Source organism: Artibeus jamaicensis, unplaced genomic scaffold, assembly GCF_021234435.1.
Source record: "Artibeus jamaicensis isolate MK-2021 breed Jamaican fruit bat unplaced genomic scaffold, CSHL_Jam_final contig_648, whole genome shotgun sequence".
Classification (NCBI taxonomy): domain Eukaryota; kingdom Metazoa; phylum Chordata; class Mammalia; order Chiroptera; family Phyllostomidae; genus Artibeus; species Artibeus jamaicensis.
Window position 1 is genome coordinate 280429 of NW_026521912.1, and position 12677 is coordinate 293105.

General features: G+C 52.8%; 1 protein-coding gene across 7 annotated transcripts in view; it reads left to right on the top strand.

The window, feature by feature from the left end:
* The window catches only part of ADAMTS2 (ADAM metallopeptidase with thrombospondin type 1 motif 2), a 267913-nt gene that overhangs the window by 152376 nt on the left and 102860 nt on the right, over nucleotides 1-12677 (top strand). For all 7 annotated transcript variants that reach the window (XM_053670905.1, XM_053670906.1, XM_053670907.1 and 4 more), the window contains exon 4: nucleotides 678-880. In XM_053670905.1, the coding sequence (XP_053526880.1) occupies nucleotides 678-880 (203 nt within the window). The remainder of the gene's footprint in view (nucleotides 1-677; nucleotides 881-12677) is intronic.

Here is a 12677-nt window from a genome sequence, read left to right on the forward strand (position 1 = left end):
TGGGACTTACACTGCCCAGGCAGGTGGGCCTCAGTTTCTCCAGTTATAACAGGGTAGCCACACTCAGGAGACCAGCCCCTTGGTAGCTGGGCAGCCCTTCTCAAGTGTTGGGTGTGTGACTAGGTGAAAGAGTTTGGCTCTGCCCACCCCACTCCTGGCAGGGCAGCCTGGCTTCCCAGCCCCTCCACTGGTCCCTGGGCACCAGGCTGTGGCTCTTCAGGGCCAAGGAGCTGGTTTGGGAGCCGAGGGAGCCGAGCTGACCTGGCGTGCCACTGCCGCCCTCTTGGACTCGGACCTTCCTGTGTACCACACTGAACCTCAGTTTTCTCATCTGTCAGTGGGGGTAGGGGGCTAATTCTGACTTGGAAAGTCTGTCTACCTGCTGAGGTGATTTTTCCCAAATTCCAGTTATTTGTGTACCAGTTTTCTTGATTTTTGCCATACCTGCATTGTACCTGGGTTGTGTGTCTTCCTATAAATCCACTGACTTCTTAAAACTTTGGTCTGTGCTCTTGCAAAGTGGGACCAGAATGTCTTCTGTTTGCTCTAAGATTTCAACAAGATGATGGCCAAGCTGGTGCCGGGCAGGTGCCAAGTGTCATCTGACGGGTTTCATCCTGCTGCTTCTGTGTCCCTGGGGAGCTGGCTGCTGCACACTATGTCCTCTGTCTTTCCAGGGGCCTCCACGGGCAGCCTGGACAGCCTTAGCCACAGCCTGGGCATCCTGGAGGAACGGATCAACAGCTCGAGGCGCAGGGCCCGCAGACACACTGCCGACGATGACTACAACATCGAGGTCCTGCTGGGTGTGGATGACTCTGTGGTCCAGTTCCACGGGAAGGAACACGTGCAGAAGTACCTGCTGACACTCATGAACATCGTAAGTGGGGCGGGCGCGCAGGTGGGCCAGGGCTGGGCTTTCTGTGGTTCCCCAGTGGACCAGCGGTGGGTGACATGGCCACACGGAGGCTCCCCAGGTCCCCAGGGAGGAGAAGGTGACCTTCCCGTGTGCCACATGAACCTCAGTTTTCTCATCTGTCAGTGGGGGAAGCGGGCTAATTCTGACTTGGCAAGTCTGTTTACCCGCTGAGGTGATTTTTCCCAAATTCTGGTTATTCGTATACCAGTTTTCTTGATTTTTGCCATGCCTGCATTGTACCTGGACTGTGTGTTTGCCTATAAACCAACTGACTTCTTAAAACTTAAAATTGTTTACAAAGGAAACTTGACTTTACATAAAAGTGACCTAAAAGTAAAACATAAAGCGATGAAAACAAAGGAAGTGGGTGCGTGCTGCAAAGGGGCAGCCAGACCAACAGCCACCGGGCTTTTCCTGGAGGAGCCAGAGGAACCGAAGATCAAAAGGGGACCCATTTCTTCTCCCTGTGAAGCTGGCCTGTTTCATGGGGTGTTTGTGTGCCACCAACGCCTTCCCAGGCTTGATCGGGCATGTGCTCTGATCTCTCTACCTAATGAGGGAGATGCAGGGGCCGCCCCCCCACACCTGTATTGCAGGCGCTGCCCCTCCCTCAGGGGCAGCCTCCTGATTGGCAACAGAGGGCACAGTCCCTGCTGTCCTGTTCACCTGGAGAGCCTTCCCAGGGGCGGCCTGATCCCTAGTAGGGGTCACAGCCAGCCTGGGGACCTCTGCCTGAAGAGTGTGGGCTGATGGGGGGGCAGCTGGGAGAGCCGCCGTGGGAGGGGAGTAGGGGCGTCCTGTGCATGGGCCTTGGCAGGGAGGGCAGATTTGTGGAGGGAAGCAGGTGCGTGTGGGCCTGGCAGTGGGCAGGGTGCCCAGAGCCAGGACCTGGAACGCTGCAGGCTGGTGCCCCGGTCCTGGAAGCCTTGGTTTCCTCATCCTTGAAATGGGTCAGTAGTGTCCATCTCTGGGGTTGCCATGAGGATTAAATAAGATAATGGAGGTGATTGGCCTTTCAGTTACTAAGTAAAATGTGGTTGTACTATCATGATGGTGGCGATATTTAGTTCAGTGACAGCACATCTAGAATTAAACTTAAAAAAATTCTCACCCAAAGATATGTTCATTGATTTTTAAAGAGAGGAAGGAAGAGAGAAACATCTATTTGTGATTGGTTGCCTCCCGCAAGGGCCCTGACCCGGGTCAAACCACAACCGTCTGGTGTGTTGCTCAACCAACTGGGCCGCCACCAGGACTGCACATAGCCTTGAGAAGCACACTGAGACCCACAGTGCTGGGCGCACCCCTCGAGAACTCCTCCTGAGGCTGGTGCAGAGGGGCCTTCTGTCACACACACCTCCTGCCACACAAGCCTGAAGGAGGAAGTCTAGAACTTTCTCTTGGTTTTGCCAGTTAATTTTAGTCTATTCATTTACACCCTCACCATCCAACTGTTCCTCAACTGGATAATAGGATGGTTTGGTTTATTTCTTGAAAAGCATGAGAAATATAAAAATTCTTAAAGTGAAACAAATTTTACTTTGGGGAGATAAATCGAGGGGCTAAGGAGTAGTTGGACAGTGTCTTCTTCCCTGTCTCCAGTGTTCCTTGGATGCATGCTTGTCCCAGACGTGGCGGTTGGTCCTACAGAGGTGGAGACCTGCAGGGCAGTCCTGGACGCAGGGAGACAGGGTGGAGGGTCTGAGCTCCGCCTCCCACCATGTGTGCACTGTGGCAGTGGAGATGAGATGGGTGCTTGGGGCAAGACCTGGCTGATACTGTCTAAGGCTGTGAGTCATCATTTAGGTCAATGTGCACCCGGGAGAGAGCCTTGGGGGCCCATTCGAGATGCACGGAGCTCTTTGGTGGTCTTGGGTGGAAGGGACCAAGGAAACACAAACCTTAGGGAGCAACGCTATCTTGTTAGAGCAGAACTGCTCTAATTCTGCCTTGTCTGTTCAACAGCCACCGGCCACATGGCCCTTAAGCCCTTGAAAGGTAGCTGTTGTGATAGAAGAACTGAATTTTTTATTTATTTTTCCCAATAGAGTTTTATTTTAATTAAAACTTGTTAATTCTTGTAAAATACATGTAATGTATTTTTACACGAAGACATGTAAAATTTACTGTCTTCACCATTTTAAGTGTATAATTTAATAATTTAATGGTATTAAGTACATGTATGTTGTCATACAACCATCACCACCATCCCTCTCCAAAACTCTTTTCATCTTGTAAAACCAAAAATCTGTGCCCCTTAAACACTCACACGCCCACCCCCACACCCCAGGTCCCAGAAGCTGCTGCCCTACTCTCTGTCTCTATGACCTGGACTCCTCCAGGGACCCCTATAAGTGGAATCATACAGCATCAGTCCTTCTGTGCCAGCCTGACTTCACAGAGCACACTGTCGTCAAGGTTCATCCATGTGGTAGCAGGTGTCAGGAGTTCCATTCTTGTTAAGGCTGAGTGAGGTTCCATCGTCTGAGACCACAGTTCATATGTCCATTCCTCTGTGGGTGGACACTCGGTGGCTCCCACCTTTTGGCTGTTGTGTATGTGCTGCTGTGAACCTGGGGCACAGTGTCTGTCTATTCCAGTCCCTGCTTTCAGTGCTTTTGTGTCTGTGCCCCAAAATGGAATTGCTAGATCATAAAGTAATTTTATTTTTTATTTTTTGAGGACCCTCTATACTGTTTTTCACAGTACCTGCTAGTAAAAAGCATTCCTACCAGTAGGGCATGAGGGTTCCAATTTCTCCACATTTCCACCAACACTTGTTATCTTTGATAGTCACCATCCTAACAGGTAACTTAATATTTGTAATTCACTTGCTGTTTCACTGAAACATCAGTGGCTGCCATATTGGACAGTGCAGTCCTGGAAGATTTGTGCACAATGGAACTACCTGCTAGTCCCTTCTCCTGCCCTTGGCCAAGCACATGGTGCCCAGGAACAGCACAGCAGCCTTCGTGGGGGTGCATAGAAAGCTTCCCCTCCTCTGAACCTGTGCTGGGCTGTCCACCCAGGGTGGGTTGGCCATAGCCAGGCCCTGGCTTGAGATGTTATGTCGCACATGCACCCACCCTGACCCTTTTGACATGTACATCCAGGTCCCTGCCAGGGACTGAGGTCATCAGTGGTCACAGGCTTGGGAGTAGGTGGCCAAGAACTTGTCTTAGGGAGGTGGGACCACATATGAGCCAAGGCCTCCCTATCCTGTCTAACTTCACTTACTTAACACAAGTTCAAAGGTGAAACAAAGATTTGCAAGACTGGCAACTGGGGAGCATTAAACCCTGAGAGTGGGGCCCTTCCCCACACAGGCTGGCCACCTGTCCATAAACCCAGGACTACCAGTGGTGGACTGGACCCTGCAGCCCAGCCCCACCTCCCCATGCTCTGCCCTGCCGGCCTTGGGGCCCATTTCCCAAGGCCTATTCCCATCCCTGCCCATCCAGACACTCAGCTCCAGGCTGTCCTTCCCTCAGCTTCTGCCCAGATGAAGAAAGAGGTGCCTGAGAGGGTGCTGGGCCCTCAGCCTCAGGCGCCCTTAGCCTGTTCAGAGAGGCTGGGACTCCAGGGAAGGCTGCTAGAGAGCCTCTAACTCTCATTTGTGGGATGGCCCACCCAGCCTGCTGGCTCCTCTAGCCCAGCCTGCACCCAGGCTGGGCCCCTCTTGGGCTCCCAGCTCCCACATGGGTCTGCCCAGCTGTCCCCTGCTGTCATCCAGCCTTCCACAGGCTCATCTGGCCTCCACCAGGCCCAGCCTTGGGGACCAGGAGTGTCCCTCTGCCCAGCTCGCCAGTGTGTGGGGAGCCATTATCCTATTCAAACTTTTCTCCTCAGAAGCATGCTCCCTGCTATGTGTCTGGTCTTCCCAGGCCAGGATGTAGTCAACACTCCTGAATGTACCTGCTGCTGACTATGAGTGTGGAATCTGCTCGTGTGCAGACTTACTGTGCCAGCACCTGACCTGGTCTCTGCTTGCAATTTCGGCACTGTGGCCACATGTGCCTGACCACCCAAGAAGCCAGGCTAGGATGCAGTAACCCCCAGCTCAGGTGCTCAGGAGGCCAAGGGTCAATGCTGTGGGGGGACACCAGAGCAAGGATTAAAGTAACAGGTTTGCATATGCATTTTTATTTATTTTTTCTAAAGTTTTATTTATTTATTTTTAAAGAGAGGGGAAGGGAGGGAGAAAGAGAGGAAGAGAAACATCAATGTGTGGTTGCCTCTCACACACCCCTGGACCAGGGACCTGGCCTGCAACCCAGGCATGTGCTCTGACTGGGAACTGAACCAGCAACCCTTTGGTTCAAAGGCTGGGGCTCAATCCACTGAACCACACCAGCCAGGGCTACATATGGATATTTAAAAGTAAAATCTATTTGTGTCAAGAATTCAAGAAATACAAAGTTTGGGCTCAAGATCAGTGCTTCCTCCATGGCTTAATAGCATTTAACTGAAGCACTAGTTTCAATCCTATGCTTCCTGGAGAAGCCAAAGGCCCGGCTGTGCTGCTCTGGGGCCTCACTGTCCACCAAGGCCCAGAGCTGCTGGGACAAGCTGCCAGCCACTTTTGCCCCTTGTACACAGCAGCTGGACCACTGGTTGATGTGGCCATCCCTGAAGGCAGCCCCTGATTGTCCTTTGCTCCTGGGACCCCCTGCTTCCAGGAGACTTGTCGGAGGCTGCCAAGGTCACGAGACAGAGGTGAGGTGTCTTCCCTGAAGTTTCACGTATTTGGACAGCAAGCATTTTAAACCACAATGTTATATTAAAGTAAACTTGGTCATATCCCTGAGTCAAAGCAAGTCAGATGAATTCCTCAAGATGCACTGGAAATTTGAAAGCAGAACTGCCAAATCCCGCCCTTCCCCTCATCTCAGAAATAAACTTTCGCTGGCACGCAGCAGCAGGCTCACCCAGGCGCGCTCCTGCGGCCCCTATGCTGCTGTGGGGAGTGCCTGGGACCCAACCAGGACTGCTGTGAAGCTAAAAGAAGTCACTACCTGGGGCTAACAATGCATTTGCTCTCAGGCTCTAGTCCTACTCTTACCCAGAGCTACGGCCCCAGCCCTCCAGGGTTTGTGGTTCCCTCTGTTGCCTCTCACACACCCCTGGACCAGGGACCTGGCCTGCAACCCAGACATGTGCTCTGACTGGGAATTGAACCAGCAACCCTTTGGTTCAAAGGCTGGGGACCTTGCAGGTCCCTGTAAAGGGAGCACAAGGCACAACATGAGGACCTGCTTTGAAGTCAGAAGCATCTGCGTTGCCATCCTGGCTCTTATACACTTGGCACAGCACCTGCCTTGCCCTGAACTTGGCTTCCTCAATTTTAAACCTCCCAAATACTCTGCATGTCACAGTCCCTGGCGAGAGGTGGCCCCCAGGAGACAAGCTTCCCTTTGGCCCCTTCAGCTCCTCCCAGCCCCTGCAACTGGGCAGCCCTTTCCATCAGGGGATCCAACCATTGGCTTCTCTGAGCCAAAAGAACAAGAGTCCTCTTGGCTCACACAGTAAATACATTATGAAATGTAATCACCAAAAACAATCCCACAATGTTTTAAGTAAATGTATGATTTTGTGTGGAGCCCCACTCACAGCCATCCTGGGCTGTGGGCCGCAGGGTAGACCCCCGCCCCCAATGAAAGCCATTGTAGGGACCTTGCACTTGAGCTGAGCTCCACCCTCTCCCTGCTCAGACCCCAGCCCAACCCCACCTGCTCCTCAGCCTTGCTACCCAATGGGCCTGTGAGGTCACTGTGGGGATGCTTTTCAAAGTGATCAGATGAGCAGGAGGAGCAGGTTTCTGGGCAGGAAAGTCCTGTCTCCCCCATAACTGCTTGTGTTCTGAAAGAGCCCTGAGCCCCCAGGGCACCTCACCTCCTGATGATCGCCACTCCTTTGACCCAGGAAGAACTTGGCAACCCAAGCACCTTCTGAGTTTCCAGAGCCGAGGTCATGCCCTTGGACCCCTCTGAGCATAGAAACAGGTCTCTGGAACTTCCAGCCAAGATGGAGGCATAGGTAGACACACTGAGCCTCCTTGCACAACCAAAAGAAGGACACCAACAATTCAGAAAGAAAATAACAACCAGTACTGACAGAAAATTGAAATGTATGGAAGTCTGACAACCAAGGAGTTAAAGTAGACATGTTCATCCAAACTGGTAGGAGGGGCGGAATCAGGCGGCCAGGCAGAGAGGGGTCGCAGCAAAAAAAAAAGTGGTGGCTGGCGGACCCCGAGTATGGGGCAGCAGCAGGCTGACCCAGCGAGGTGGCGGATTGTGGAGGAGGGGCATGGTGCGCAAGGTGGCTTGAAGAACCAGGGGGTCCAACATTCATGTGCAGATAAACCAGGCGAAATTGGGGAGTAAGACAGACCACACAATTCAGGGTGCCAGTGCAGGGAAATAAAGCCTCTAAACATCAATTGAAAACACCTGTGGGAGTTGAGGTGCCAGGAGAGACTCCTGGCCTCACAGGAGAGTATATTGGAGAGACCCACAGGGTCCCTAGAACGCACACAAGTCTACCCACATGGGAATCACCACCAGAAAGGCCCAGTTTCCTTGGGGAAAGCGACAGAAGGGATTGAATCTGGCAGAGAGTGGAGCAAGCGCCATTGTTCCCTCTCAAACCCCTGCCCCACATATAGCATCACAACCCGGCAACTGGGTTGCCCTGCTCTGGTGAACACCTAGAGCTTTGCCCCTAACTACATAACAGGCACATCAAGACAAAAAAAAATGGCCCAAATAAAAGAACAGATCAAAGCTCCAGAAAAAAATACAACTAAGTGACGAAGAGATAGCCAACCTAGCATATGAACAGTTCAAAGCACTGGTGATCAGGATGCTCACAGAATTGGCTGAATTGGGTTACAAATTAGATTTAAAAAATGAAGGCTACACTAAGTGAAATAAAGGAAAATGCACAGGGAACCAGTAGTGATGGGAAGAAAACTGGGACTCAAATCAATGGAGTGGACCAGAAGGAAGAAAGAAACAACCAAAGAGAAAAGAATGAAGAAGCAAGAATTTTAAAAAATGAGGCAAGGCTTAGGAACCTCCAGGACATCTTTAAATGTTCCAACATCTGAATTATAGGGGTACCAGAAGGGGAAGAGGAAGGGAAACAAGTGGAAAACTTATTTGAACAAATAATAAAGGAGAACTTTCCCAATCTGGCAAATAGATTTCCAGAAAGTTCAGGAAGCTCAGAGAGTCCCAAAGAAGTTCAACCCAAGGAGGAACACACCAAGGCACATCATAATTGCATTAGCCAAGATTAAAATGAAGGAGAGAATTCTAGAGGCAGCAAGACATAAGGAGACAGTTAACTACAAAGGAGTTCCCATCAGACTGTCAGCTGATTTCTCAAAAGAGACCTTACAGGCAAGAAGGAGCTGGAAAGTATTCCAAGTCATGAAAGGCAAGGATCTACATCCAAGATTGCTCTTTTCTGCAAAGCTTTCATTTAGAATGGAAGGTCAGATAAAGTGCTTCTCAGTAAGGTCAAGTTAAAGGAGTTCATCATCACCAAACCCTTATTATATGAAATGTTAAAGGGACTTATCTAAGAAAAAGAAGATAAAAACATGTACAGTAAAATGACAGCAAACTCACAATTATTAACAACCACACCTAAAACAAAAACAAACTAAGCAAACAATTAGAGCAGGAACAGAACCACAGAAATGGAGATCACGTAGAGGGTTAGCAACAGGGGAGTGGGAGGAGGAGAAAGGGGGAAAAGATACAGAGAATAAGTAGCATAGATGGTAGGTAGAAAATAGGGGAGGGTAAGAATAGTGTGGGAAATGTAGAAGCTGAAGAACTTGTAAGTATGACACATGGACATGAACTAAAGGAGGGAATGTGGGTGGGAGAAGGTGTGCAGGGTGGAAGGGAGTGAAGGGGGGGAAATGGGACAACTGTGATAGCATAATCAATAAAATATATCTTTAAAAAAGAAACAGATTTCTGTACAGTATGTTCTGAAACAGTGTTTGTTGAATGAATGGTTTTTGTCTGTGCCAGCGCTCAGATTTTTTCCTCATTTCTCTTCTAATTTAATCCAGAAGTTGGCCCAGGCTTCCCAAAGCCTTGCCAGGGTTTGCAAACAACAGAGGCATACCGTCTCCATTTGTCAGCAGCTTGCAGGAAAGTTGGGGCCATGTGGTGACGGTGGGCAGGCTGCGTGGGGCAAGGGCAACAGGAATGTTTTCTGCTAGTCCTGGGGCGGGGTGGGTCTCATGTACTAGCCGCAGGGAGACGCAGCCCCAAGTCCTGTTCACATGTCTCTGGCTCTGGTGCCTGGGACAGAGACAGACATCTCTGAAACTGGACACCAGCCCTCGGTGCCTTCAGTTTCGGGGAATCCAGCTCAGCTTCTGGGCAAGGGGGACACACTTGGGTTGGGGCCTGACATTCACACAGTGGGAGAGGGGACAGAACAGGGAGCAGAGGCACCCTCGTCATACACAGGTCCCCAGCCCCAGGACCTGCTGGTACCATGGGCCCAGGGCATGCCCACACTGTTCTTGTGCCTTGTGCTTGTCCCCATGCACTGCCTGGAAATAGGGCTGGCAGGGCCCATGCACGCAGCTTAGAAAAGCGTGGTTCTCTCAGGTGCTGGTAGGAGCCAGACAGGAGGCAGGACCAGGGGCCAGGGCGGCTGCAGCAGTGTGGAATGCTGAGGACTGCACTGCCGTGGCCGAGGCACCGTGCCCGGCAGCATCCCCACCCGTTGCCCACTCACTGTGGTCATGTAAGCAGGCCCCATGGTACTGGCTCTTTTTTTCCATGAGGAGCTGGAAGTCCAATTTTTATAGGAAATCAAATTATTTTTTAACGTCAGCAAATTGAAATGAAGACCTCACACAGCACAAGGGAACCAGAGTACAGCTACAGGCAAGTGCGGCCCGTCTTTGGGGGCGGGGGGTTCTTCCTTCTGGCCTGGGCAAGAGGGGGCCTTTGCCTGCCCACAGTATGCTGGGATGGGGCAGTTGTCCCACCCCTGGGGCTGTTGTGAGCGTGACTGGAGTTAGACACCAGAAAGGTGCTCACCGCAGTGCTGGGCGCATGGAGGATGTCCCCCAGATGTGAGCTGTCCCTGGTCACGTGTTAGTGCCTCGGGCACCCCGAACCCCGGGTGTAAACTGGCCACTTTCAGGGCTCTGGGTATAGAGATGAGCTGTTGTGTCCCTGTGCTCAGAGGGCTCGGGGAGCAGGGCAGGATCGAGTACTCACACCTCGGTTAACACTCATATTAATCACAGATGCAGAGCCCTGTGCGGGGCCTGGGAAGGGCTCCCCTAATGCAGAAGCAGGGCTTGCTGGGAAGCCCCTGAAGTGTGCTGGTGCTGCTGCAAGGGCAGAACGGCCCATGTGAACACCCGGCCGCATCTCCACAGCACCATGCCCAGCGGGCCTCTGGAGGACAGGGTGCTGGGGTCAAGGCAGCACCTGAGGTCAGCACAGCCTCCTGTGTCAGGCCAGGAGGCCCAGGACCTGCTGTGATACTACATGGGCAGAGGGCCGAGGCCGTTTTGGGATCTTGAAAGAGAAACACCTGTATTCGGGAGTTCAGGGCTCACGGCTTCTGTCATCAGAAATGGCTCTGCACAGGGCCTGAGGAGGCTGTGCTCACAGCTAACCCCATGTGGGGTGGGGCTGGGAAGCTGTCTCTTTGTGGTCCCAGTGGCCCCACAAGGTTCTTGCCTCTGGTTAGGGTCACCAAAGCTCAGAGAGGGTGATGGCGTGACTCAGGTGACGAAGACAGGATTTCTGTGCCTGTGGAAAGGCAGAACCCCCTCAGGAACGCAGCCCAGGTGACATCCTGTCCCCACTCTTCTAGTTGAAGAGAGAGTCCTCCTGAACCCCTGAGGAAGGCCATCCTCAAGTGTGTTCTTGCCTTGGCCTTTCTGACTCCTGACAGCACTTGAGGACACTTGCCTGCCCCCCAGCTCTGCTTTCTCTCTGGCTCTGTGACTCCTGATCTTCCTCTTGGCTCTTCCGTCCACAGTGTCTTCCTGGTCTCTCTAAGGGTTGTTCACCCGCTCCGTCCCTCATTCACTCTGCGTGTGTCTACAGAGCGCCCGCCACGTACCAGACAGTACATAGGTGCTGGGAGGCTGGTGAACAGTGAAGCTGGGGTCCTGCTTGCATGGAGCCCATTCCAGTGGTGCGGGGTTGACACCAGTGATGATGAGGAAGATGGAGATGGTTCTGAGGGCTGTACCACACCGTCTTTACCTCTGCCTCTACTTCCTTCCACTCCCCCACGCCCCTGCCCCCCAGGGGAGGCCTCCTGACAGCTGACAAAGATGCTCAGCCTCCCTGGGGGAGCTGACGGCTGTCAGAGTGGGTGTGGGAGTCCCCGTGAACCAGGAGGGCCTGGCAGCAGGCCTCCTCAGTGACAGCTGAAGGCGGCTGAAGAGCTTGTGCCGTGCAGACTCCAGCAGGAGGTGACAGCTGAGCCAGAACAGCAGGGAATGTGTCACATCATGGGGCTGCGGTCTGGTCTGGTGTGTCTGTCACTCCTCCTGCACCTGTTGCTGAGGTGCAGTCCTGCAACCCTGGGGTCCTGCTCCCTGCTGGGGGCCCTTGCCAGTGTGTCTCAGAAGAATTAAGGGTTCACAGGGCAGCGCACATTCAGCATGAGGCTTTAGGGCTGCATCTATATGATGTGCATGTTCGATTATCTGGCCAACAGCCTGGCACATAGTAGATGTCGATTAAACATCTTTTGCATAAGTAAGTGAGTAAATGAAGCCCATAAACTGGTTATGGTCCCAGAGACTCCCGTGAAGAAACAGACTCCACCTCTGCGTGGAGGCTCAAGTCCCAGGAGCCTCGGGGGTGCCCTTGTGCTTCCCCTTCCACATCCAGGGCTTTTCTTCATCGCAGGGGCTAGGGGTTTGGTGAGCCGGCACCAGGGGCCAGCGGCTGTAATTGCAGCAGGTTTTCTACATTGCTTTCCAGAGCCTTTGCCCAGATTCCCACTCATGCTTGTGAGCAAGTTTGTCAATCTTTTTGAGCCTCAGTTTCCCCAATGGTGAAATGGGTATAATGATGCTCCCTGGCAGGGTATGGGAGGTGACAGTTAAGGACATGAGACCTAACACAGGTCTTGGAAGGTCAGAGCTGACCGGTGAGGTGCTACTGTCATTCCTTTGTGTGCATGACATCTGCCCAGCAGCTGTCGTCCTCGAGAAGCTTGGCTCCTGTGGGGACATTTGCCTGCCTGAGGTAGGGCAGAAAGGAGGACAAGGGCCCTGGCAGCCCTTCAGCAGTGCCCTCTGCCGGGCTTGGGAGGAGGTCACGGGCTGGGGGGCGGTAAGCCTCCAGCTGCCTTGAACAGCAGCACCACTGCCATTCTGGGCAGAGGGAGTCATGCCCTCAGCAGATTCCTGGGGTGGGGCATGGGGTGGGCCAGGCTCAGGGGTTCAGGACAGGCAGGCCTCTGAAGGACCAAGCTGGCCAGCAGGAGAGGCTGGTGGGGCACTTGGAAGCCAGCCAGGGTCCGGGCTCTGAGAAGGCTCCCAGCCCTGGGAGCACAGGTCTGGTGAATGGAGGGGCAGGTGGCAATCTGACAAAGGAGGATACGAGATCGCTGGCCCTGTGGAGGGTGGCCTGGAGGGAGCAGTGTCTGCATTAGTATCACGACCCCTGAGACTGTTCCTGCCCCTCCACTGCCCTGCTCAGGACACACAGCCCGTGGGGACAGGCAGTACTGAGACCCC